The sequence below is a fragment of the Chaetomium tenue genome, assembly GCF_020726465.1.
Source record: "Chaetomium tenue strain MPI-SDFR-AT-0079 chromosome Unknown F5144scaffold_1, whole genome shotgun sequence".
Classification (NCBI taxonomy): domain Eukaryota; kingdom Fungi; phylum Ascomycota; class Sordariomycetes; order Sordariales; family Chaetomiaceae; genus Chaetomium; species Chaetomium tenue.
The window spans coordinates 884,240-909,524 of NW_027117329.1; the positions used below are offsets into that span (position 1 = coordinate 884,240).

General features: G+C 54.7%; 12 protein-coding genes and 1 non-coding gene across 13 annotated transcripts; 3 read left to right on the forward strand and 10 right to left on the reverse strand.

Annotated features, from left to right (window-relative positions):
- Window positions 1–357: 357 nt before the first annotated feature.
- F5144DRAFT_616662 (uncharacterized protein) lies at window positions 358–945 on the reverse strand (the record flags this gene model as incomplete). The annotated part of the gene is made up of 3 exons (XM_066791850.1): window positions 358–498; window positions 561–679; window positions 736–945. The coding sequence occupies 3 exons, from the start codon at window positions 943–945 to the stop codon at window positions 390–392; spliced, it is 438 nt and encodes a 145-aa protein (XP_066647811.1). The 3' UTR covers window positions 358–389.
- A 656-nt stretch (window positions 946–1,601) lies between these two features.
- F5144DRAFT_480960 (ankyrin repeat-containing domain protein) lies at window positions 1,602–3,254 on the reverse strand (the record flags this gene model as incomplete). The annotated part of the gene is made up of 1 exon (XM_066785258.1): window positions 1,602–3,254. The coding sequence occupies one exon, from the start codon at window positions 3,252–3,254 to the stop codon at window positions 1,602–1,604; it is 1,653 nt and encodes a 550-aa protein (XP_066647812.1).
- Window positions 3,255–3,737: 483 nt separating this feature from the next.
- On the reverse strand, window positions 3,738–5,042 carry F5144DRAFT_635127 (uncharacterized protein; the record flags this gene model as incomplete). Its single annotated transcript, XM_066792607.1, has 1 exon — window positions 3,738–5,042. A coding segment is annotated over one exon (1,305 nt), but the record flags the coding sequence as incomplete, so codon positions are not given.
- A 464-nt stretch (window positions 5,043–5,506) lies between these two features.
- Window positions 5,507–6,348, reverse strand: F5144DRAFT_7897 (uncharacterized protein). The gene has a single exon (XM_066793420.1). It carries the CDS (start codon window positions 6,180–6,182, stop codon window positions 5,664–5,666), a length of 519 nt encoding a protein of 172 aa, XP_066647814.1. The 5' UTR covers window positions 6,183–6,348; the 3' UTR covers window positions 5,507–5,663.
- F5144DRAFT_7896 (nucleoside phosphorylase domain-containing protein) lies at window positions 6,349–8,154 on the reverse strand. The gene is made up of 4 exons (XM_066793419.1): window positions 8,058–8,154; window positions 6,950–7,994; window positions 6,767–6,892; window positions 6,349–6,700 (listed from the first exon to the last, which is right to left on the reverse strand). The coding sequence occupies exons 2-4, from the start codon at window positions 7,926–7,928 to the stop codon at window positions 6,516–6,518; spliced, it is 1,290 nt and encodes a 429-aa protein (XP_066647815.1). The 5' UTR covers window positions 7,929–7,994; window positions 8,058–8,154; the 3' UTR covers window positions 6,349–6,515.
- Window positions 8,155–8,563: 409 nt separating this feature from the next.
- F5144DRAFT_7888 (uncharacterized protein) lies at window positions 8,564–10,375 on the reverse strand. The gene is made up of 2 exons (XM_066793417.1): window positions 9,952–10,375; window positions 8,564–9,892 (listed from the first exon to the last, which is right to left on the reverse strand). The coding sequence occupies exons 1-2, from the start codon at window positions 10,192–10,194 to the stop codon at window positions 8,645–8,647; spliced, it is 1,491 nt and encodes a 496-aa protein (XP_066647816.1). The 5' UTR covers window positions 10,195–10,375; the 3' UTR covers window positions 8,564–8,644.
- A 996-nt stretch (window positions 10,376–11,371) lies between these two features.
- Window positions 11,372–11,443, forward strand: F5144DRAFT_t7. The gene has a single exon. It is a non-coding gene; the product is annotated as a tRNA-Cys (tRNA).
- Window positions 11,444–12,132: 689 nt separating this feature from the next.
- F5144DRAFT_453779 (uncharacterized protein) lies at window positions 12,133–13,332 on the reverse strand (the record flags this gene model as incomplete). Its single annotated transcript, XM_066784955.1, has 2 exons — window positions 12,133–12,864; window positions 12,943–13,332. Coding segments are annotated over 2 exons (1,122 nt in total), but the record flags the coding sequence as incomplete, so codon positions are not given.
- Window positions 13,333–16,023: 2,691 nt separating this feature from the next.
- Window positions 16,024–17,025, forward strand: F5144DRAFT_635132 (uncharacterized protein; the record flags this gene model as incomplete). Its single annotated transcript, XM_066792608.1, has 1 exon — window positions 16,024–17,025. The coding sequence occupies one exon, from the start codon at window positions 16,024–16,026 to the stop codon at window positions 17,023–17,025; it is 1,002 nt and encodes a 333-aa protein (XP_066647818.1).
- Window positions 17,026–17,135: 110 nt separating this feature from the next.
- F5144DRAFT_521959 (pyridoxal phosphate-dependent transferase) lies at window positions 17,136–19,166 on the reverse strand. The gene is made up of 2 exons (XM_066786732.1): window positions 18,619–19,166; window positions 17,136–18,529 (listed from the first exon to the last, which is right to left on the reverse strand). Exons 1-2 carry the CDS (start codon window positions 18,843–18,845, stop codon window positions 17,419–17,421), a joined length of 1,338 nt encoding a protein of 445 aa, XP_066647819.1. The 5' UTR covers window positions 18,846–19,166; the 3' UTR covers window positions 17,136–17,418.
- Window positions 19,167–19,471: 305 nt separating this feature from the next.
- On the reverse strand, window positions 19,472–20,004 carry F5144DRAFT_588220 (uncharacterized protein; the record flags this gene model as incomplete). Its single annotated transcript, XM_066789906.1, has 2 exons — window positions 19,472–19,537; window positions 19,693–20,004. The coding sequence occupies 2 exons, from the start codon at window positions 20,002–20,004 to the stop codon at window positions 19,472–19,474; spliced, it is 378 nt and encodes a 125-aa protein (XP_066647820.1).
- Window positions 20,005–21,440: 1,436 nt separating this feature from the next.
- On the reverse strand, window positions 21,441–23,096 carry F5144DRAFT_7924 (uncharacterized protein). The gene has a single exon (XM_066793422.1). The coding sequence runs from the start codon at window positions 22,977–22,979 to the stop codon at window positions 21,528–21,530; it is 1,452 nt and encodes a 483-aa protein (XP_066647821.1). The 5' UTR covers window positions 22,980–23,096; the 3' UTR covers window positions 21,441–21,527.
- A 207-nt stretch (window positions 23,097–23,303) lies between these two features.
- F5144DRAFT_7930 (WD repeat-containing protein) lies at window positions 23,304–25,052 on the forward strand. The gene is made up of 2 exons (XM_066793423.1): window positions 23,304–23,917; window positions 23,964–25,052. The coding sequence occupies exons 1-2, from the start codon at window positions 23,383–23,385 to the stop codon at window positions 24,995–24,997; spliced, it is 1,569 nt and encodes a 522-aa protein (XP_066647822.1). The 5' UTR covers window positions 23,304–23,382; the 3' UTR covers window positions 24,998–25,052.
- Window positions 25,053–25,285: the final 233 nt, after the last annotated feature.

The following is a 25,285-nucleotide window of genomic DNA, read 5'->3' on the forward strand; positions in this document are numbered from 1 at the left end:
GAGCACGCACAAACTGCACGAGAAACGCGTTGGTACCAGGAACAACTGCCTCTAGATTTGACTCAGGTACAACAATATGTGTGCTATTTTGCTTGGCTTACTCGACTAATCGTTCGACGGTGAAATCGAATCTTCGTAGCAGTGAGGTTAGCAGTAAATAGGTATGCATCCACGAATACCAAACCTGGCCTCGCTTGGTAAAAGGTATCGAATAATGCTAGTGCTATTCGGGGCAGAAATGACATCAATGATCTGTACTACGTGTTGGCTGTACAGGGGAAGCAGGATAGACTCAACAACGCAATCATTATATTAATTTAGCAAAGAACCTAACTACCTAGGTATTGTTAATCGAGACCCAGAACGAAATTCTGTCCCCACCTTTGAATCTAGAGATGCAGGTCAGCGGTCACCTCGGCGACCTGCCCGCAGATCATCGCGTTGTTGCCACCGGCACGGCAGTAGGCCGGGACATCGGTGTTGCCCCAGAAGCCGAAGCTACAGAGCGCATAAGGCAGCCGTGTTCAGATGTTAAAAGTGGAGTGGGTGAGTTAACCTGCGCAGGGGCAGTCTGGTGGATGACCATGATTGTGTACACGTTCTGCTCGGAAGCCTCGAAAACCTCGAAGCGGTACTGGTCCCAGATGTTCTTGATGCCTTCGCAGTTGTAGCTTTCGGGCTTGAAGTTGATCGAGCCCAGTCTTCGCCCTCGGCGGCGGTGGCCGTGAAGGTGACGCCGATGGTGTCCTCCTCGCGGTTGGCGATCATCTTGAAGGTGGCCGAGTCGACGGGGCCGTCGAGGGTGCCGTCGACGAGGTGGGACTTGCGGGCGTAGAAACCCTTGATGCTGACCGACTCACGGAATTCGGGCGCTTCAGCCTGGGGAGCCGGGGTGGTCAGGGCGGCTCCGAACAGAGTGGCGGTGGCGGCGAAGGTGAAACGCATGTTGATGGTTGTTTAGAGAGTCCGGGTAAATTGGTAAAGTCAGGTAGTAGCGAGTGTGTATGTATAAGAGAAGATGAGTGCTGAGAAGTTTGAGAAAGAAAGACGACGTTCAACGGATGATGGCGACAAACTTTATACGTTTTTTTTGTGAGATCGATTACATAGGTACCTAGGTAGTGATGGGTAGGTCCGGTGGCATCAACCAGGTAATTGCATCGATTGGTGCTTTATGTCCTGATGTCACCAATGGGGCCAGTAATTAGAGATGAACAGCGGGCCCCTTTCTCGGCGGAACTGCCGCTCTTGAGTTGGCCGCAATACGAGAATTCCAAGCACCCAACAGGGGAGTCCGCTCGCCGTGTCTGCTGTTAAAAGGGCTCGATGGTTACTTCTGTGATGAAAGTCGGAACTCAAGCGGCTTGACACCCTATTACCTACCACAATATCAGTACATGTCAGGTTTCCATCTTTCCTATTCCAATGCACTCAGGTAGGTAGGTAGTGTGGCTTTTCCCTGGCATGTATATTTTAGCAACGTGGAAACCATAGAAAGAAGCCGCGCTCTCGATTGGTGTTAACGGCCCTCCTCGTTTTCACTGTTTTCACTGTTTTCACTGTTTTCACTGTTTTCACTGTTTTCACTGTTTTCACCGTTTTCACCGTGCCCCGATCTCCTCATCTGCGTCCTTGTTCGTGCCCTCTTCTCCTATCTCATCCTTCCCCATCGTTGCTTCACTGCCGTTGCCCTCACTCTCCTCATCGGATTCAAAAGCCTCGATACTATTGCTTCTAAAAAGCGCAAGGTCTTCTAGGAAAGCGAGGCTATACTTCCCCTCTTGGATAACCGCGTCGACGTCAGCGCCCGTATCAATCAGATGCTTGAGAGCTAACCGCTGTCTTTTCAACAGATGTCCGTCCCTTTGCTCTCTGGCTATGGCCGCCAAAGCAGAGACGTAATCTCCTGTGCGAAGCGGTAGATTGACATCCGCTCCTCGGTGGATCAGCAGTTTAACTGCCTCCGCATGCGAACAGTGAGCAGCAGCTACTAGGGCGGAACCAAATTTTCCTACCGCAGGCTGTTCGTTCACTCGAGCTCCCTGTTTTATGAGGTAATCCAAAATGTTAGGCATACCATTCTCCGGGAAGGAAGTTCTCCCAGATGCGGCGGCGGCGATGAGGGCTGTGCCGTAATCCCCCGTTTTGAGCTCCAGATTAACGTCGGCGCCGTTCTCGACTAACAGCTTCACCCTTTCTAGATCGCAGAAATGGGTGTGACGTTGATCGCAGGCCGACACAAGCGCAGAGCCGTAAGGACCTGTTTTAAGCAACATGTCCAGGATGGCGCCTTTGTCGATTAGATGTTTCATGATGTGTTCCTGGTTGTCGGACATCCCCTGCGCGGCTGCTGATAATGCAGACCCATAATCGCCTCCAGTCTGTAGGTTCACATCGGCTCCGCGGGCCACAAGCGACTCGACCACTGCTAAAGATCCACCACATACTGCAGCAATGAGGGCAGACCCATATTTGCTTCCAGCTTGTAGGTTCACATCGGCTCCCTGGGCTACAAGCAACTCGACCACTTCCACAGATTCACCATATACCGCAGCAATGAGGGCAGACCCATATTCATTACCGGCCTGTAGGTTCACATCAGCTCCACGGGCTACAAGAATCTTGACCACTTCCATAGATCCACCATTCGCTGCAGCAATGAGGGCAGACCCATATTTGCTTCCAGCTTGTAGGTTCACATCGGCTCCGTGGGCTACAAGAAACTCGACCACTGCCACAGATTCACCGTACGTCGCGGCAATGAGGGCAAACCCAAAGACTCCATCTCCGAGGGTCATGTTGATAACGGCACCTTGGTCGATGAGAAAACCGACCATTCCAGGTTCTCCTTGCAGGCTGGCCTCAGCCAGGGCACTGCCAACTGTGCCCGCTCGCATGTTGATCTTAGCACCCCGGTCAATCAGCAGCTTCACGACTGAAAGACTGCCCCCCCAACATGCGGCAATCAGAGGAGTGGCATAGTCTCCGCCGGACGTGATCATATTGACGTCAGCGCCGTGATCAATCAAATCCCGCACAAGGCTTTCGCGGCCCCCCCAGCAGGCCGCTATCAGGGGAGAATCATAGTAACGGCCAGCGCGATAGTCAGAGTCAGAGTTACTGGAACTTCTCTCATTGACATTGGCGCCCCTTTCGATCAATAGCCTCACCACCTCTTCCTTTGCTCGCCAGGCAGTCTCCGATAGCGTGAACCCGCGCGTATTGCTTTGCTCTTTCCGCGATTCTCGGTACATGAAGTTGCCCTCGCTAACAGGCCGTTCGGAGCCTCGAAGTGAGCTGTCACAGGCAGCAATGAGCATCTTGCTCAACGCACTCTGTCCATCTCTTGGAAGGAGATTCGCATGGAAAAGTAGAGCCTTGAATAAAAACACAAAACTTTGATAGGCAGAAAAGGCCATCAAGCTGGAGTATGTGTTATCTGTCGACTCCCAAGATACATTGTCGTATACGTGGGCGTATAAGCCCTCGTTGTAATGGTGTATGCAGTTTTGGTAGGGGAAGCGGTGCCAAGCCTTGAACGCTTGGTTTGCACGCTGCAAGCGACCCTGATTCATACTCCCAGGGTTCGTTTGGAAGAACTTGTCGGCATGTGTGACCCAAAAGGGCGAATAAACGAGCAACGGGTACGGGCGTAGAACCCCGGTCCACACAGGCTCAATAACCCTGTCGAAGTCGTCTCTTGATTCTTCCTCAGCCAGGGTCAGCATTCCTGGCTGCAGAAGATAGTGAAGGCAACAATTGAACATCAGCTCGTGGCCGCTAGCCTCTAGGCTAGGCGATCCAAGCTTCTTGAGCTCTGCGGGCAGTTTGTCTCCTCGGAGGAAATCCTTGACGGATTGGTGCATAAACTGCACTTCAGTGGTGAGATGAATCCCAATATCGAAATTCCGATCAGTCTCAGCGACCTCAACCAGTCCGCGGCACAGATTGAAAACCCGAATCTTCATCTGTTCACGTGTTCTGACCGCGTCTTGGGCATCAGGTTTTGAACCCAAGGGGGTTACGACAGATGCAACTGCCATGATCTCCATCAGCTCCTCAATCGTAAGAGGCCTTGCCGCAACCAAAACGATCTGTAGAATACGTATGGCCTCTAGGCGGTCGTCCTCCTTGACTTTCTGCAGACAACTGAGAAATAACTCCCAGAGGTCGGCGGGCGTGGCGGAGAGTATATCGTAAATGGTGCCTGCTGGTTCATAGTCGTTCATTGCGGCCAACAGCTCCTTGACAACCAGCTTGACCCACAAGAAGACGCCCTGCGCCTTGAGCAATATGTTTTCAGCTATCTTGGGCACGATGGACTCGTAGCCCATGCCCGGACAGCTCTCGGCAGTCTTGCTAAGCTCGGTCAAAGCGTAGGCCTTGATGTCCACGGAGTTGCTCTCGCCCAAGTCGATTGTCGTCCATTTTCTGTGGTTGATGAAATTGCTGGGCCTGCTTGACAGACAAATCCTCAGGCTGACTTCATGTGATTCCAAGAGTTGTGACTCCAGGAACTGAAATATGAACGATGGGAGGAAGCCTTCGCCCTCGTCGAGAGCGTCAATGTAGATAAGGCCAGTCAATCCCGGTGACTGCACGGTGATTTCAAACATTTGCATCAACGTCTCTCTCGTCCAGTCCACCACTCGAACCTGAGTGTTCATGACGACTTTCATGTCGGAGTGGAACGGTTCGAGGCGCCGGTAAAGTATGGGATCTTGCTGGAGCAGTTGATGAAGGAGGGTCCGAAACATGGCTTCTAGGGATTTCTCCATTGCGGCGCCTCTGGCGTTGAAGAAGAAGCCGCACACGACACCTGAGTTTCCGTTCTCTCTCGATTTCTCCTTTTGAATGAGGTGTCTCATCATGGTGGATTTCCCGCAACCTGCCTTGCCCTTTATCAAGAGCTTTCCGTCCCGAGAGGACTTCCATTCTTGATACTCCTTCGACGACTGAATCCAGTCGTAGGTAGCTTTGTACGCGCTTTCAACTTTGCTCTCGCGTGCGTGCATCTCTGGGAATGAGAGCAGCCTCAGGAGGTCTATATGAAATGTCAGCAAGTGGCTGAAGAAGGAGAAAGCTACAAATTGTCTCACCAAGACGTTGTTCTTCCTCATCTTCGTTCAGTCTCCCCTCACTTTTGTTCCGTTTCTCTTCCTGGCTGACAGAGTGGGAGCTCGAGTGGCCTTGGACTGGTCCTACTTCGTCAGTGAGGGTTCTAAATATTATTATTATTCATACTCCGCTATGCCCTAGGGCGTGCCGGACCCTCTGCTATTTAGTGTACAGGAAAACCGTGCCCTCCCGGGCCGGGTGAAAAACCCCTACCAACAATCAAGGAACGATGCGTTCTGGTGAGTCTACGTATACAAAGAGAGGAGGCCTCCTGGCCTCCGAACGGGGGCGCTTCAGGCCGCCGTTTCCAGCTCGAGCCTCCTGGCCAAGCTGTACATCGGCAGCCTCCCCGAGTCCATCAGCCAGTCGAGGATCCTCCTCGCAAGCCGTGCAGTCGTGGGATTGATACCGTGTAGAACTGAGTAAAAGTCCCGTCGTGTCCGAATTCCAGTTCTCTCCCATCTTCGAGTCAACGGTGGGGCCAAACACCACACTACCAGGTGTTCGGCAGTCTCTCGTCCGAGGGTTCTAAATACATGCATATGCTACGCACCATCGGATGTTTCGGCTGCTTCATGCGCGGAAAGAATAGCCTTTACGCAGTCGGCCATGGCCATTCTTGTCGCGTGCGTATTCAGGTAGTTGTGGGTGTGTCCGGCCACAAGTCGCATTTGCTTCCAGTTATCCACAGCGATATCTCCAATCGCCACGTCTTCGTCAAATCTCCAGTACTTTTGCGAAGCTTGACCTCCATACTGCCCTTGAAGGCGGGCGTGAACCAGATTCGAGCTCGTTGCCATGCTCTCCAGGGCACCGAAAAGAGATTTGGGTTTTGCCGCGATACCTATAGCCCGCCCTAAACCTGTGCCAATGCTCACAACGCACGCCACCTCTCGATCCGGCATTGACCTTTCTGCTTCGGTGATGACCTCCTCACAGGGGTTGTTGTATCCAAACCCAGCGTCAATGAACTCAATTGGTCCCGGCCGCATGTGATAGATGGAAAGAAAGTCAGGGTGGCTGATGTCGCTCGAGCTACTTCCCATATCTTGCAGTCTTTCCATGCTTGCTCGACTTCGTAGGTTTTGAAGAGCGTGGGTCCGGCGCCGATGTTGACCTTCGTCATGGCCAAAACCACTGTCCGAGGACCAGTGAGATCCACGAATACAGCATCCTTACTGCCGCCCACCGGTCGATCGATATTCTGCAGTGCCCGACACACTGCTTCGGCAAGATTCCCGCCCGAATACTTAGAGGAAGAGAGCGATTCAAAGAACTCAAAGAGACCCCGCCTCGGTGTGAATGACAATGCGGAAATCTGGCTATACGCAGTCAACGCTTCTTCCACCGACATCCTCAGTCGCCCAAGGAGGATGGCAATAATCCTGAGACACCCATTAGCTTCGTTGATACAGGTTCAAAAAAGACTCAGCGGCAATGTACCCCCCAGTTCCAGCCCCACCGATGATGTCAAAATACTGGCATGGCAAAGGGGCTGTTGCCAATCCAAGAGTCTTTTTAATCTCGCCCATCAGCCTCTCCAGGATCATGAGAGACGAATAACCTCGGATTCCGCCGCCATCTTGCGAGGGGTTGTAAGCATGGTTGAAACCAATTATCGTTCTCTTAGGACGCTGGCTGGACCTACCCAAGGAAAGTATGGACTTTTTAGCAGAACTCGAAGCTCGCGGTCGGTAATTTGAATCCCGGGCAATATCCTCTCCCCGTCTCGATGAGTCCTGGCCTGCTGCTTGTGGGGCTCCCCGAACACCAACTTGTCCCGCGTTAGCCGGTGACGATCGTCTTCCCATTCTTAAAGTAAAGAGCTTACCGATTTCGGGATCTTCCAGCTCATGCAAGACTCTCTTGGCCATAGTGAGAAGTATTTCCCGAGCATACGCGGCGGCCACGGCTGCCGCATATTCCTGCCACTCTTTGCTTTTATGCGAATCGGAGTAGTCGCAAATTCCTCGAATAACGAGGCAAGGGAAGACGTCCATGAGACCGGCTGCCTCCATCTCAAAGCAAACAGCGTTGTGGTGTTTGGCACTGATCTGATCCCGCATTAATCCAGACTTCATGACAAGATCTCCGGAGAGGATAGTACTATAATGAATCCGGACCTCGTGTGGACGGTCGCGATCTGGCCGTTTCACTTCTTGGAGATGATCATGCGTGCTGCAGAAAGTTCCTTCTGGATGATCGTATTCGGCTCGAAAGAGTCGGTCCGGAATGGAGGGGCGCTTGTAACGGTCCCCCATCCTTGGGAATTCGGCGAAGCGTCGCAGGTGCTTAACAAAGAAGTCCTCGGTCCCTTCTGAAGCTCTTTGGTATCGATCTTCTACCTTGTCAACAACCTTTAACAGCAACTCGGGAGGCTTGTTGAGCGTCCGGGTGACCTCAACCCCATCGGGAAGCTGCTTTCCAAAATCGTACTGCACCACAGCTGGGCCGACTTCGGGTGCCCCAACCACAACATCTCCGAGTCGTACGTCGCTTTCGGGAAGGTGTGGCACCCCTCCTCCAATCCCAACCAGCAAACCAACTCGTATGTTCTTGAACGCCAGGCATATTCTGCCAACAACATTCGCGATGGCCACCTTCCCCTGCGCTCCCCTGGGCGGCCCTACAATTGCAACATTGTGGTAGCCGATCTTCCCCAGTGTGTACTCATTGTCGTCTCCAAGGCGCATTGGAACCGCTTCATGGTGCTCGTCTAGCATGGCGGTTATCGCGTGCATTTCGAGTGGCTTGACGTAGATGAGCCCGACAGTGTAGGCATCGGCCTTGAGCCGAATCTTGATCGCCATAGTAGATGGCGGACATAAGCAGTGGAAGTCGGCGAGTCTCGAGAGTGCGTGCGAGTCTTCAAACAACTGCGTCCTCGTTTTAGTCAGCTCAGAGGTGATGGTTGTCGTGGCGAAAAGAACCTAACTAACCTAAGGGATCTGCTTCAGTCTTCAGATTGGGCATCAATTTCTTCTAAAGCCTTGCTTGCTTGCCGTTGGCGGTTTAGGTAGAGAGAAGGGTTCGAGAGCCTTTGGTTAGCTCAAGCCCGTGGTCCTATCTTGGGCTAATCCAGTCATCAGAAGTGTATTTCTGAAAGGTCTGGTCCCAAAGTATGCGGCTAGACAAGAATGAGGAGTTGGAGACAGGGGAGAGAGACAAGAACGCGCCGCGCTGAAAACACCCTCCCACTTTCAGCCAATACATCGGTCCATCTGCGGGCGGGGTATTCGATTTCCCGCGCCTCTCCTGCAGCCCAAGGCCTTGTGGCAGGCGGCTACTGAATAGTTATTCTCCTCAAGCGGCCAAGCCCACTCACACTTGACCATGGCCTGCGGCCTATGCTCGCCAGGGACCATCCCCTCGCCCCACAAACCATGCGTCAAAGCTGAGATGTGTGTTTTCGTAGAAGAGGCTGGTCAGAGCTAAGCCTTGGACCCGGAGTGTATCAGTTCAAGTTGTCATTCAACCGGCGAAGGGAACTCGCGCTGCGGTTCTATTGCTGTGGGTTATTCTCAAATTACAAACTTGCTACCAACCTCGGCAATACCGTATCGGTGAATCTCCACAAGCTGGTTGTGAGATGCACACTCCATGCCGCGCCCGTGTACCATGTTGACCGCTTCCCCTGCAGGCCGTTGAGCTTCTGAATAATGCCAGTGTCAACCACCAGTCTCGACGCTGACGCGCTCACCGGCCCATGTGGCTCAAGAAGGTGATATGTTAAGTTCTGGGGCGGCGTTGTCTGCTGTAGAGTCCCTGACGCAACCATTCTGTCGAAGGCGCTTTGGATGACATCTCTTGCCTGTTCCTTGGTGAATGTTTGGTCGCCAACCGCAATGACGCGATAGTAAGTCGAATTGGGGTAGTTCTCGAACCGTGTATTGAAGGGAGACGAAGGAACCGCAGCAGCCCAGTTAGCCGGCTGCGCCGCCTCTGGTGTGTTGACGAGGGAGGCGTTAAGCGGGAGAGATGGGTGGGAAACAATGCCCACAACGCTGCTGCTGTAATATAGCCCGCTGAAGGCCTCATTTTCACCGCCGTCGAAGTTGAATGGTTCCAGGTTCTCCTCTGTGGGAGCGACAGTGAATAGAAGCTTTTTGGCAACCACTCGCGTGGTGGCGCCGGTTGCCCAATTGTAAACCTCCAGCGTCACACCTCGGTTGTCATCCCGTCTCTGCGCGTCGGTGACAGTACTGCTGGTGAGCGCATCCGGTCCGAGAAAGGACAAGATGGCGTCGTACAGGTCCTGGTTCCTACGAGAAACAGGCACAAAGTTGGCCTCGAGTCCCAGCAACGTCCGCGCCATGCTGACGTCGAAGCTGCGCATCAAGAAGAGAGTCAAGGAATCCATAAAGTTGTGCTTGCCAAATCCAGTAGTGGCAAAAATCTGGGGGAGGCCAGCCGTCAGGTTGTGCTTGGCGGCGAAGTCGCGAAAGGGCAAAAGCAGATCACTGGGGATCTGACTGGGCTGGGGGAAGTTCCACCATCCGGGTTCAAGAATGGGGAGGAACCGTTCGGCTGCTTCAAGATACCTTTTCAGAGCAGCCAAGTGGTCGGCCGTGGGAGGGGGTGTGTAGTTGGTCAGTCGAGTGCCGGTTGCGAAGTCGATGAAGTGCTGGTCCAGGACTGAGCGAACATTGGGCTGCACTGCTACGCCGAAGCGTTCAAAGAATGACGAGGCATTGTTGATCTCGATCCAGTTTTGGACACCCGCGTCGAAACCCCTCCCCGTGGCCGGATCAACCCAAGTATTGACGTGGCCCCCCTGCAAAAAGACACACTCGTCAGCGCTTGAGAAGGCAGGACTGGGCAATTTTAACCTACCAACTTGTTGTCCTTCTCAATTACAACAACGCTCACCCCAAAGTCCTCGCGCAATCTCACGGCGGAATACGAGCCAGCAGCGCCACCACCAATGATGGCGACATCTCTGTGGATGGTGGTGGCTAGTCCGCCGCTTCCCTTTCCTTTTCCTTCTCCATTGCCCTCTCCCTTTCCCTCCGTGGCAAATGAAAATGGGGCCAAGGCCCAAAGAAGGCAAACGAAAGGAGGGATTATCCGCGTCATGGCGAGGTCACAAAGGTTATGTTGGACGAGAGGTGGATGGCGAAATTCATGTTTTGTTCATCGCGAGCGGGGAGCGAAAAGGGACGCTGGACTGTGACATTAATCTCCCTGCCCATCCGTCATGTACATACCGGGGCCCTGGTTGTCGTCGCTGCAGTGGGCGAACGACCATGCCTAATTTGCTGATTCGACCAGTCATCAATACCGGCAGGTGTCAGCCCAGCAGCCCCGCATATCGCAAAGCCCTTGTTCCAATGTCAGGGGCGGAGAAGGGTTTCTTTTCTTGGATCCTGGCCAAAATGGCGGCTAGCTCTTCTTCCCCGGTGGCCTTAGAGGTTAGGAATAGCAAACAACCGAGATTCGGAGACGTCGCCCGTTTTGCTGAAAAGATCAAGGAAAGGAAAAATCAGAAAAGTCCCTTGGACCCGACGGTTTTGAGCAGCCCTCAAACTCTCGCTCCCCAAGTGGCTCTGGGCGTCTGTCTGGCTGGCTCTAAGTCGGGGGACCCTGCGTGTCCTGCATACCTACATGTCGCCAAATCTCCCCACAACATTCAAGTTGCAGCCGGGATTCTTTTGCCCCAGCGTAGGGTTATGGTTGTATGTGGAAGGAGTATACATAAGCCGAAAGGATATTAAGAACTCAAGACATGCTACGAGTATTGGATACGCAAATTGCATCAGAGTCACCCCAATGCCTCCATATGCCCTCCAACCAGTAATTATATCCGCCTCGACGTTCCCAACCACAAGCAATTGGAGGGGTGCAATCCAGAGTCGTATATGCCCCCCACGGACCGGCCCTTAATATGTCTCACTTGATGATAGCCTCTTCACTCCCTGTTCCGTCAAGCCCGCCCCAATATGATGATTCGTCTCGAGGTTGAACGAGTCGCGCGAAGAGCCGAAGACACCGGAAATCATGAATCAACCGGAGTGTCTGAGCGTCAAAACTTCGTGATTCTTTTTGTAGCCGAACTCACCAGCTCGCGCCACTTTCTATCTCCGAAGAGGTCCAAACTGAGGATAATTAGGTACACTTTGTCATATTCATATATTCATCAACGTAAACAAGCAAACTAAAGTATCCTACACACATTGAAATAATTACCTTCGGGTATCGCAAACCACCCCGATCTAACCTTCAAATCTGCCTTGTCCAAATATTCACAACGCCAGGACGAATAGCTCAGGGGTAGAGCAACCGGCTGCAGTCCGGTAGGTCACGCGTTCAAATCGCGTTTCGTCCTCTTCTTTTTCCCTCTTTCTTCTTTCCCGCACCTTTTTTACCTTTCAAACATCACCCCGTTTCCCAACCTTGAACAATCCCACCCCTCTTCACCTTGACACCCCCCCTCCCAACCCCCCAAAAGAAAAAAAAAGAAAAAACACACCCAAAACCTCAACCCACCAACCTCCCCCCAAACGCCCCCACCCCCTCCCCAAACCTCTCCAACGCCCCCACATACTCCTCCCACCCCTCCCCCGACGCCGCCGGCCTCAAGTACGACGACGCCCCAAACACCACCCCCTCCAACCGCCTCACCTCCAAATACCCATTCACCACCGCCTCCCACGCCGCGCAAAACTCCACCTGCGCCGCGCGCCCCGCCAGCCGGAACTCGCCGCCGTTGGCGTCTGCCTTGTGCGCCGATCGCCAGAAGGCGTCGAGCTTCTCGGCGGTGCGGGTGATGACGCGCTCGAGGGCGTGGAAGAAGGCGGATAAAGGGGCGAGGTCGGGCGGGCGGTGCTCGGAGAGGGCGATGTGCGTTTCGTGCGTGGTGATCAGGGTGAAGGTGGTTTGGAGGGCTTGTTGGAGGGCGGTGGTGTGGAGGAGGAGTTGGAGGATCTTTTGGGGGTGGGTGGTTACGGGGGGAAGGTTGGGTTGGGAAGTTGGGGGTGGGGTGGGGTGGGTGTGTTGGGTGGTTGGTGTTGGTTGAGGTTGAGGTTGGGGAGGGGGGTTGGTTGGCTGGCGAGGGGCCAGTGGTTGTCTTTTGGGAGGTGCCTGTGAGGATAGGGGACTCTCCAGGGACTGGGGTAGTGAGCTTTCCCTGTATTCAGAGAACGAGGTCTGCTGGTCCTGGAAAGTGTGTACATGTAATGGTGAGTGGGCCAGGGGATGCTGGGTCTTCTTCTTTGGCTCTTGCTGTCGCAGCAGCCTCATGGCCCTCTCTGTCTCGCAATACAAGTGGTATAGCGATTCGCGCTGTTGCTCAACTCGGATTGTCTGGATCCGTTCCCAGCTGTCGACACTTTCCTTGAGGATTTGGTCATGATTTTGAGCCCACTCCTCGTACACCGGCTGTTGTTGCTGGTGCTGTTGTTGCTGGTGCTGTTGTTGCTGGTGCTGTCGTTGCTGGTGCTGTTGTTGCTGGTGCTGTTGTTGCTGTTGCTGTTCCTGCCATGCCTGCCATGTTTGGTTCTTAGGTCCGGGTGCTCCCGGTCGCGGTTGCTGATGGCGAGTAGCTGGCTCTTGTTGTACCGGGGGAGCGTCTTCTAAAACCTCGTCTTCTGTTTCCGACGTATCCAAATCGGCCTCGCCGCCGCTTTGGTATTGCCAAATCTCCGGTGGCCCGCGGTGGTTCTGCTGTCGCTGGTTTGGAGGGTTCCGACGGGGCTGACTTTGATGCTGTTTTGGGTGCTGTTGACGTTGGTCGGGACGCCGGGGTTTCTGTTGGCCGTCCCAGGGCTCAGTTCGCTTTCTTTGTTGTTCAAATTGGCCTTGTCTCTCCTCATCTTCCCACCGTACTCCCTTGCCTCTTTTGCCCTGCTGTTGGTCATTCTGGTGAGGCCCCTTTGGCCTATGGCCTTGCCGTCCATTCTGCTGATGACCCCCTCCGTGATTTTGGTAATGTTGGTGCGTTTGTTGTTGATAGTTCCCATGTGGTTGTTGACGAGGTTTATGGTTGTATTTACCATTTTGACCCTTCTCGCTTTTATTATGAGCTTGGTTCCGTGTATTATTCTGGCGGTTGTCGTGCCATCCGCCGCCGTGATTCGGGCCCTCTTGTTGATTCTGCCCCTGGTTCCAACGGTTGTCGCGCCCATTTCCGTTGTTGTATTTCTGAGACTGCCCCCCTTGCCTGTTGTGGTAGTTGTTACGTTGAGGGTCCCATTCTTTTTGTTGACGGTGCGCCATTGCTACAAACTCTGATGTGTTGAATGTTCTCTTAGCTACGCCGAGGACGTAACGCTTGAAGCTTAATTAAATGTTTTCTGACAGATATCCCCGTAGTTCATACAATATGCCAACTGAGAGATCAGGGGCGTGCCGAAGCAGGCATTGTGGTATTTTATTGCGATGATTCGAAGAAAGAAACTCGGCCAACAAAGCCCTTGTCCTCCTAAGCACGAGTCCACAGCACTCGATCAATAATAGTCGCACCACTTTAATGCGAGGTAGGTTTGCTTCAAAATTTGATACAGTACCTATATTACCCAACGAGCATCCAACCATGTTGCTCATTATAAGACCTACGTTCGTGAGAGTTAACTTTAGTCAACGAATGCGGGCATCTCTCGATGAAGCTGAGCGACGAACGCGCTGTTACAAATCTAGCATTGTAACAGAACCCAGAACAAAGGATGATGGGGACAATGCGTTTGTGCTGAATACCCCTCGCGCCATCCGCGGCACCCCCGGCATCCGAGCCCCTTTATGTGTGCCTTTGTCGTGTGGCCAGTCGTCGGAGGGGCCTGATCACGGCGACCGAAACAAATGGGCATTTGTGATTCATGCTACGTCTGTCATCGCCGCATTAAAATTAGCACGCGGAGACAGAAGGTTCTCTATCCCCTATAATATTATCACTTTACCTAATTGCCAAGGTGAAGTAGCCCGGAACTTAGCACTTCGACCCCCTCCCAATTGCCGTGGCCGTCGACTAATTAGCCGTCCACGTCCACCTCGCCAGCTCAACCTCGATATCACTCATTTCGAATCCTCCATAACAAAAAAGACAGATGCGAGCAAAAGAAACATACAACACCGAGGATTCGCTGGTCGTCACCGACCCAACTACTAGTTCAGCGGTCGCGAGGTTAACTAGGGGAGAGCGGACGGGATCCCGTGTTTTCTGGCGCCTATGGTCGTATGTATCAGTTGAAGTTCTAATTTGGGGTTATAAGGAGATGGCTGCTACGATTAGAAAGCGACCGTCATCGTCGGTGAAGACGAGTATGCGATCACTGACAATTTTGTCAACGACTGCCTCCCACAAGAAAACGCATGTGGGCCAACGAGCCTGTCAGTCCTCCGGGGGATATTGTAGGAGCACCTCTTCCCGCTCGACGAAGGTATAGATTTCATGGAAAAAGGGAGCATTGATGGGCTTGTCTCCTGTAGTGCTTATATCTATATACAGCTGACACAAATGCTGGCCGCTCTTAGACCAAAGACATGGGACGACCGTAGATATGGGCTCCTCGCTGGGGAACGTCCTTGTACCTAACCAACGGGATGCTACCTTCGTGTTATAGGAACAGCGAATAGTGGGGAGGTATTCAAATTTACATGTCTCGGGCATGGCTAGACTGCTCTTGTAGGAAGATACCCGCTCCTGCTGGTAATTAACCTTTACAAATGTGGCGGAAAGGATTTAGAGGGCTTATGGTAACGTTTTGGTGGATCCCTTTTCAAGCCTTAGAGCCAAAAATAGCAGTGTGATGCAAGTTCAGATGCGCCTACGACTACCCCTGAGAGTAAGCGGCAATCCTGCTTGTGAGAAGCCAATCTGCGACAATCTCCGGATTCCTATAGATCTACGCCGAACTGCCACCGCGATCCGGGAGCTGCATCGAAATGGCCGTATTTCCGCTAACTGTGACTACCAGGGTCAGGGTTATACATAGTGGCGTATATAAACTTCTCCGTCACTACCATCTCATCTCCCCTAGTGCACTATTAGCGAAACAGTTTGGTGGGCCTGCCCCTGAATGGAGCAAAAATTAAAATAGCGCAGGTCCAATACGCCTCAGTGCAGTCCACCAAAGTGTACGTCAACTTACATCAATTTCAAGTTACCTTAGGTACCTAGTAAGCAAAGGGTCCAGCCTTGCGGTATTTCGTAAACGCACCTGCTCAGCTGCTGGGCAAAGTTTGTTCCTGTTATCACCGTTCGGCCGAGGTGCCGCGATATCATGTTTCTTACTGCTTGAGGCAGAGCGAGTAGATTTGCCGCCCGTCTACTGCACCTGAGAAGGAGACCAGTGCTTGATAGTGACAGGACCCATTGCGACAGAAGATGGTGGCAACTGGTTGTTACCTAGGTAGGTAATGAGCGTACGATCGAAGACTACGTAGCGCTTGACCCGAAGGATTCTCCATAGGTAATCTCCGTCACACAATGAAAAGGAGTGACGAGCCCATTGTCTTGTTAGAACTCAACCCACCATCCGGAGTGGCCACGTTGTGCAAGCGTAACGAGAGGATCCATTTTGAGACGAGCTATTGCTAGTATAAATCCACTCAGGGCTCCCCTTCGGCCGGGCCACGAAGGAATGGCCGGCAACGGCACTAACACGGGGCGGCCGAGGATCAGCGGAACGGCGACCCCACCAAATCAACAAAACTTGGGTACGTGTACATAATCAAGAACGTTGTTGCGAAGCGAGGTTCCTTCTCAAGGATGAACGAAGAGATATATAAGCTCTCCAAGATCCGCTTGGCTTGCGCTACTGCAACTTGACAACTACACACCTAGATACCTATCTACCTAAGCTCTTACATACCTACCTACCTACCTTAAGTACGCAGACTACGTACCTTATTTACTTCCTTGACTTGTCGGAATCAACCAGTTTCGAACAACAGACCCCATACTTTACGAACATGACTGGCCGGAAAGCCCCTATCCAAGGCAGCGCGAACGCCGTGAAGAAGAAGGCGACTAAGGCTAGTGCGAGTACTAGTACTAATACTAGTAATGCTACTCCATCGGCAAGGCAAACCACAACGCCCGCCAAAAAGACAGTATCTAAGCCAGAAGCCGGGGCGCAAGCCGACAATGCCCGGGCCACCCCGAGGCAGCGCTGGGCCGACATCGCCAAACCCGTCCCCCCGCTGCCGCTCGATACCCCCTTCATCCAAAACGCCATCGCGGGTATCGACCTCCAAAGGATGGAGACCAGTCTGGGAAGGACCATCCGGGTGCACGACCTGCACAAGCAGTACGGACTCTACGCAGACAACATCCTCGTCGTGCTCACGAGCCAGAACAAGCGCGAGTGCGACCTCCTCTTCGCCCCCGCCCGCGCCCGCAAGCCCGATGGGGCCACCCTAATGCGCATCGACCACCAGGGGTGGCCCGGGGTCGGCAACCAGGCGTACGAGGGCGCGGGCGCCATCGGCGCGCACAACAAGGTGCTCACCGCCCTCGGGAACCTGGTGATGATGCCCCAGCACGTCAAGTTCCTCAAGGACAACAAGGTCGGGTCCATCGTCATCGGTGCGGTGGAGGATTTTATCGTGCGGGCCGGCGGCTCCGGCGTGGACCCGGCCACGAAGAAGCTCGTGACGAACTGCCCCATCGACTGGGGTTTCGTCGTCTTCTGCCGGGTGCGGCTGGCTTCGGACCCGGCGTTTAGGTGGTCCACGGCCGTAACGCAGGGCGCGCCCGTGCCAATGAACCACTGCGGCACGGCCGCCAGAGCTGGGTTCGAGGATGAGAAGAAGACGTTCGGCAAGGTCAGCATCGGGAAGGTGATTGGCGAGACTGGCCTGGAGGATGAGAAGGGCTGGGACGAGGCGGACTGGCAGGCTGGCTTGATTGGCAAGTCGTGGTACACTATGCTAGGGGACGCTGCGAACAAGGTCCGCATTCCTTGGCCGTGATGCTTTACTCCCCGCATGTAGGTACTGTACCCAGGCAGGTCCCGAGGTACGCGTTTCGCATGCAGCTGGAGTGGATGTTGTGGTGTTTTACTCGCGCCTGGTTGCGCTTTTGGCGTTCTGGTTGGATAGAAATAAAGAAAACATTTGACAAGAGAGAGCCGTCAAGCATACTCGCACTAATTTTTGGTACGTCCAACCTCAACAATAATATTCCTGTGCCATCCAAGATTCCCCCGACTTTAAAAGAGGACCAGGTAATCTTGCCCTTCCAAGCGCTTTAAAACGATAAGATTCCATGCGAACGTCACAGGACGTCCACACGTCCAAAGACAGCTACTGACTGTCTAACGAGCATGGACAATGCCGTCCCCCCTTTCCCTATATATTTGCCTATCACAGCATCATAATGGCCTTGTGGCGTCCCAGAAACGCCTTTACGGCCTCGACAAACTGGTCCAGATCCTCCTCCGGCGTTCCCAATATCAACGCAATAAGCCCCCGTCTTGTCACCCAGAACCCAGCCTCCAGCATCTCAAACCAGAACAAATCCTTCAAATCCTGCCTGGTCTTCCCCTTCACGTCCTCCCCACACGTAATATTTTCCGTCCCATCCTCAGTAAAATGAAATCCGATCAACGAACCCTTCCCCGTAAAACTCAATCTCGACCCTTTCGCCACCCCCTTCAGCCTCTCCCTAAACCCATCCGCCTTCTCATTGAACTCGACGCACACCTCCGGGGTGTACACCTCCCCCAACGCCGTCTTCCCCACCGACATTACCAGCGTATTGTTATTGAACGTGCCCGAGTGCGGCAAACTGCCCGGCACGCGCGGGTCATACACCCGCATGACCTCCTCGCGCCCCCCAAACGCGCCAAACGCCAACCCCCCACCCAGATACTTCCCCAACGTCACCATATCCGGCTCCAACCCCATCTCCCCCGCCAACCCCCCCGGCGCCAACCGCGAGGTCATGACCTCATCCAAAATAAAAACCGCCCCCTTCTCCCTCGCCGCCTCCCTCACCCCCACCAAAAACTCCCTCCCTCCCACAATACACCCCCCCGCCCCCTGCACCGCCTCCACCAACACCGCCGCCAGCCCCTCCACCCCCCCAATCACCCGCCTCGCCAACCCCAAATCATTATACCTTGGCACGACCACAAAATCCTCCCGATCCACCGCATTCACCCCCGGCGTCCCCTCCCCAAACCCCAACACCGCGCCATGGTACCCCCCGGAAAACACGACCACCTTCCGCCGACCCGTGTGGTGGCGCGCGCCGGCGAGTGCGTGAAGGTTGGCTTCGGTGCCCGAGTTGGCCATGCGCACGCGGTCGAGGTGGAAGCGCGCGCAGAGCAGGGCGGCGTAGGCGTGTTCGTGGGCGGTGGTGGCGCCGAGGGAGAGGCCGGTGGTAGTGAGGGTGTGCTGGATGGTGGCGTGGATGGCGGGGTGGGAGTGCCCGAGCAGGCCGGCGGTGAGTTCGCCGACGAGGTCGACGTATCTGAGGGGGGGGTGGGGGGTTAGGTTTGGTGGGAGGTGGGGAGGGGGGTGGAAGTAAGGGGGGTTAAAGTAAGGGGCTTGGGGGCTCACTTGTGGTTGTCGACGTCCCAGACGTAGGAGTCCTTGCCTTGCTTCATGGCGAGGGGGAAGGGAGAGGTGTGGAGGAGGGTGCGGGTGTTGCCGCCTGGGAGGGTACCGATGGCGAGGTCATGCTGGGCTTTGGAAAGGGGGTTGTTGGCAATGAAGCGAGCTTCGGCGGCGCTGAGGGCTGCTTGGGCGGCTTGGTGGTTGGGGGAGAGGTCTGGGTTCGATGTCATGGTGAGTGTAACTGTGTTACTGGTCAATGGTGCGTGGTGGGCAGTGATGGAGTACTCAAGATATGATGGATTCTGTTATTAGGCAGATGGAAAACCAATTCGTGGGAATCACGGGGATATTATATAGAAAGAGAAGGAGTGAAGTCGGGCCGGTACTAGGTTACCCTGTTACCCCTCATGCCTTCTTCCCATGGAACTCTGTGTCGGCCCGGATTCCTCCAAGACCCACTTGCCGAGTCAGACTGAGGTCGACGATCCCGAGAAGACAATGGTTAGCGTCGAAATTCAACTGTGATACAGGCAGGCTGTTGTGACCATCCCCGCGTGTGATTATGTGACCTTCGTAAGACGGCGTAAAGTTGGGTGAGGTTGGGATGCCGAAACAGGCCGCTGCTCCCTCCTGGCCTTGCGAATGACGACAGTCTCTCGGATTCCTCGGTTTGGGACTTTTCATACGAGAAAAACACGAAGCTTATCGCCTTCGACTAAACACTCCTGGTCTTAATAATAATGCACCATCCGTTGGCCGATGCGGGTTTGTCTGGAGTATTGACCTTGTGTGATGCCTTCTTCTACGCGGCCAGGTTTGCATTCTGCACGAAGTTCTGAGATATTGCAATGTTCCTTCAGCTGTGGCTAAAGCAAATGTTGGACTCGAAGCCGTAGACGGTGTGGTTGAAGCACATAGTCAACTTACGAAAGGGAGTCGACCGACTGTGGGATCCAAGTCAAGTGAATTATGGCGGCTGTATATGTACATCATAAGACCCTGACACAGCTCACATCGACCCGGGCACCCTCATCACAACATAACCACCCCATTCCTTCAATTCCCCCCTTCCTTCACCTCCCCCTCCAACTCCTCATCAATATCATCCACAATCACCGACCCCCCATCATACAAATCTGCCCCCCTATTACTACTACTGCCACTACTCCCCGCAAAGCTGGACGACGACGCTGTACTCCGGCTGCTGACGCTGCTCGACCGACGCATCAGGTGGTGGCGCGAAAGGGGTAGCGACTCGCGGCGGGCGGTGCCGGTGCGCACGATGACGGGGATGCTGACGTAGGTTGGTGTCGAGGCGGCCGTGCTGGCGGTGTCGACCTCGAGCTTGAGATTGCTGCCTCTGCGGTGGCTTAGGGCGCGGCGGACCATTTTTGGAGGTGGGACTTTCGGTTGGGTTTTCTTTGTGTTTTTGTTTTGTTATTGGTATTTGCTTTTTGTTATTCTTAGCAGTGACTCGAAGCTAGTAGCAGTGAGCGGTGATGGGTTTGAGGAAGCCAGTTCCGTTATTGAGTGCCGAAGCTGCGTAATGAGTGGACGGAGCTGTGTGATATAATGAGTGTTTGCCCCTGTGGGCTGGCGGCGGACAAAGGAGCGTGGCTGTTTGGAAAGTTGGCAGACATCGAATGCTGCGCCGCGTGAGATTGAAGTACTGGCCGGAACTTGACGATCGCTTCCTGAGGTGGCATTCCCCGGATTTTTGTTCTTCGATGGCCGGGGTTGCTGGCCTCGGGGTTAGATTGCCCGCTGGACAAAGCGGTTTGATCTCCTGAATGGCCTTTGCCTGGCCGTTTTGCCTCGGTTTGACAAATCCGGGTGAGCGGGGGCACAATGCCTGTGCCAGCCAGCCATTGCAGAAGGCTGTGCCGCCGCTCCCATTTCGCTGTGCTTCCATGGGTGGCCCGGCCGTGGTGGTGGGACCGGCCCGATGTCAGACGGTCCCGAGTCAGGGGCCGGCAATTGTACCGGACGGCGAGGTTACGGGGATGACATGCGTGTGCCTTCTGCTAGTGTTTGGGCTAACGATGGTTACTAAAATATTTCACGCCTATTTGATGTCGTTACTTATTATCTGAGGGTTAACAAAGAGAGTGATTGCTGGGTTGTACTCCATATTGACGTGTGGTGGTTGTGTTGCGGGGCCACCTTGGATGACCACGGCCGCACCATCGGCCCTACTTCGAAACACTACATCGACAGCCAAGGAAAATATGAAGCGGATGATAAGATTGCAGGTACACTCGTACATCCAAAAACCAAAGGCTGAAGAGTTTCCTCGCATCGACGCCGCCATCCAAGCGGTGACCAATACAGACGGGAGCTCCTGACCGGATGAGCGGAATGGGCGGGATGAGCGGGATGGACACCAAATGTCCACGGTTGCCCTGGTTAGAACGATGGAGATCCAAGTTCCCCAGCTCATGCTCGCCCGCAAGGTACTCTGGTAAATCACAGTTCAGGCCGATAATGAAGGCCTTCAAAGCCACCCATCCAGGCCACATGGCGGGCCGGGGGGTCAGACCCCGGGATCCTCCTCGACAAGAAACCCTTGATCTGCTTTGCAGTCAGCAAGAGCAACCCCAGATCGCCTTTTCATCATGTTCAGCGTGGGGTGAGCCCCCACGCAAACGAGCGTTCGCTTGGTGCCGTACTCCCGTGTTGCGACCTGCCGGGAGACCTCCCCATCATCAACAAACACAACCAATCAGAGAAACCAACTGAGCGTCATCACACGCGCGGTCCATCTTCTGTTACCCCATATCCAAAAGCTGAGATATCGTGACACTGTTTTACACCAGATATGACTACACATCGCTTGTCGCCCACAACCAGGGCATCACACTATTCACCACCATGTATATACATACAAATGATACATTATAGTACATCCATCCCTACTCCTGCAGTGAATTTCTCCTCTCCACAATATGATGATTGATCGTCGTCATCCAGTGCCGAATGCGCGGCAGCACGGCGAACTCGTACTCGGGCAGGCTGGCGAGCTCGCGGAGGAAGGGGCCCCAGTGGCCCTGGCCGACCGAGGCGAGGAACTGCTCGATCTGCAGCACGACCTGGCGCGTGCCCTCGTCGCAGTACAGCCCCACCACGCGCATCTCCTCGAACAGGTTGAACACGGCGGTGGGGTCGCCGTACCGGTTCCACAGCACGCGCGCCAGCTCGTTGTAGAAGGGCGTGCTCACCCCGAGCACGTAGCTGGCCGGGCCGAGCTCCTTGACCCGCGGCAGGATGTGCAGCGCCAGCGGGGAAGAGCGGGCAAAGTGCGTGTCGAAGAGGGCGAGCGCGTTGAGCAGGTAGGCGGGGTACAGCGGGCCGTAGATGTGGAGGGGCAGCTCGCTCTTCTTGCGCTTGCCGCCGCGTTTGGAAGACGAACTCGCTTTGGATGCGATTTCGTCGAGGCCGAACTTGCGCACTAGCGGGAACACCTCGTCTTCGAGCACGTCCCAAAGTTCAAAGTCGTTCTTGGCGGCGCGCATCTTGGCGTCGACGCGGGTGCGCTCCTCGCGGCGCAGGGCTTCGTTCTGGACGTCTTTGGAGAGCGGGTCGAGTGCTAGGTCGATCTGCGAATCCGTGCGCTTCTCTCCGCCAATGTCGTCTTCCGGGGCGGCATTGGCGTTGCCGAGCCTCTCGGCGGCCTTCCCTTCCTCGACGGTGCCTAGTGCCAGGCGGGCCGCCTGGCGCAGGCTCGGAGGGAAACGGAGGAACGCCTTTTCCCACTCTGTCGCTGATGATATTTGCTCGAGGGGGTGGAGCGGGTCGAAGGGCTTTTTTGTCTGCCGCCTCGAACTGGTCTGTATTTCGGCCGCATCCTGCACGATGATGTTGATGGTGTTGCGGATCAACTCGGGGTTAGGCTCTTCGGTCCTGACTGGGAAAGTATCCACAGGCATTTTGAAGCCGCGGAGGCCGGGCAAAAAAGGCGCATTCTCCGACTCTTTTGTTTTCGAGGCTATATCGCTACCGCTAACCTCGGGTGGGGGAGTGGCCGATTCCGCAGGAGTCCCGGCCTTTGGGCGCGCCGCGATCTCTTCGAAGATGCGGGTGAAGGTTTCCCGCTCCGACGGCGTGATAGTCGATTCTACGCCAGACGCGGCGTCGCGTTCGGCGTCCGTCCTCATATCGGGGCGCTCATAGCCCTCCGGCAACTGAAAGGGAATATCATCCGGTCCTGCGTTCGTAGGCTTGGTCGGCCTGGGCCGTTCCCTGGGGCTGTTGGTTCGAGCTGTCGAATGAAGGAGAGCTCGGAATCCAGGAGTCGAAAGACCAGCTCTCGACATTCGTTGGAGTGTCCGTGTTTGGTAGAGGAAGGGTAAAAGGGTAGTCGACATGTTGGGCCAGGCTCCGGCTGTCTTGATTACCCGCTCGGACGACGATTCCGGTTTATGGTGGTTTTGGTACTGCACTTTTTTACGGCCTGCAACACACTTCTTAAAAATTTCTCCAAGGGTTCCAGGCTGCTTCTGGGTTCGATTAGCGCCCCCACCTTAATGCTTGGAATTACCCAATAAAAGTTCGCCAGCCGCCCCATTTGCCCCGTGATTTCGCGATCTGGATAACGCTGGGTTTTAATTGATTTTGGCATTTCGCGACTTCGCGTCTCCCGTCGCAACACGGTTCAATGTTCAATCTTTTACAGTGTTGCGCGAAAGTCTCAAATTGATAATTTTGGGGATTCGAGCCTTATTTTTCTCTCGCTGGTAGAATTTTGCCCCCATTCCTTCTCTTGTCACCATGCCTCCGAAGAAAGAGCCGGTCATTAGCGCGTTCGAGCGCAAGCGCCTCGAGAACATCGCGAACAATAACGCGATTTTGAGCGGGATCAGCACCACCGCCGAGAAAATCATTCCAAAACCTGCCCCGCCGAAGCCGAAGCGCGTGAGCGCACCGCGTCCCAAACGAGAGCCCGTCAAACGCGAGACCGTTCGCCCAACGCGGCAGAGCAGCAGGCTCGCTGGGCTCGATGCGGACGCGGGCACGCTCAAGCGCAAGGCCGAGGTGGAGGCTGAGGTGGAGGCCGAGAAAGCCAAAGCAAAAAAGATGCGTGTTAGTGGGGACCTTAGCCTTGGGGATATCCAAGTAGAGGGGCGCAAATGGGAGAATGGCCTCGACGGACTGGCTGGGCTCAAAGGCCTTTCGGCCAGGGGCGCGCAACCCGGCATAAGGACATTTACAGACGAGGATGTAAAAGGAACGACGGACAAGGGGCTGAAGGACCTGAGGCTGCGCATGAGCGGGTTGAAACTTTACGAGAAGTGGCCTGTCCAAGGTGCGTATCCCAGGCCGGGTGTGTGCCCAGTCGCTGACTTGAACAGACATCAAAATAGTACCACAACGAGTCTACTCCTTGGGTTTCCATCCAACGGAATCCAAGCCGATAATATTTGCCGGCGACAAGGAGGGTGCCATGGGCGTGTTTGACGCGTCACAGGAACCCGTGAAAGCCGAAGACGACGATGACGATGAGGAAGCCGAAATCCCCGACCCCATAATATCTGCTTTCAAGACACACTCACGCACTATCACCTCATTTCACTTCTCCCCGGTCGATGCCAACGCCGTCTACTCTGCCTCCTACGACTCGTCCATTCGTAAGCTGGACCTGGACAAGGGCGTCTCAACCGAGGTCTTCGCCCCGGCAGATGCAGACGAAGACCTCCCCATTAGCGCAATCGACATGCCCACCTCTGATCCCAACATGATCATCTTCTCCACACTGCAAGGCACCCTCGGCCGGCACGATCTCCGCACAAAGTCCTCGACCGCCGAGATCTGGGGCCTCACAGATCAAAAGATCGGTGGCTTCTCCCTCCACCCGGCACAACCGCACCTCGTAGCGACGGCCTCCCTCGACCGCACGCTCAAGATCTGGGACCTGCGCAAGCTCCAAGGCAAAGGCGACGCGCGCGCGCCGGCGCTCCTCGGCACGCACGACTCGCGACTGTCCGTGTCCCACGCGAGCTGGAGCAGCGCGGGCCACGTCGCGACGTCGAGCTACGACGACCGCATCAAGATCTACAACTTCTTAGACGCGGATAAGTGGACGGCCGGCGCGGCGCTGACCGAGGCGCAGATGGAGCCCGCGCGGCAGATCCCGCACAACAACCAGACCGGCCGGTGGGTGACCATCCTCAAACCGCAGTGGCAACGGAGCCCGCGGGACGGGCTGCAGAAGTTTGTGATTGGCAACATGAACCGGTTCGTGGATGTGTTTGCGGCGGATGGCGAGCAGCTCGCGCAGCTGGGTGGGGACGGCATCACGGCGGTGCCGGCGGTGGCGCACTTTCATCCGACCATGGATTGGGTCGCTGGGGGGAACGGGAGCGGGAAGTTATGTTTGTGGATGTGAAGTGGGATGGGTGGGTGGTATGGTCTTATCTTGGATATGGGTATCAGATACACCCAGGCGACTCTAGACTCACTTTGGTCATATCGCAACGGCTCGGGGACTTCAAGTGCTAAGATTCACAACAGCGGGTGGTTTGTGTTTTATGCCGCATTTTGTTGGCCGCGTTAGTGCCACCCTTCGACGCCCAAGTTTTACAGGATAGATGTGGCGGAATATGTTGTGATAAATTAGCGCGGTGGTAATTGCTATAGAAATGCCGCGAATCGATTCTCAACCCGCTGAAGGCGG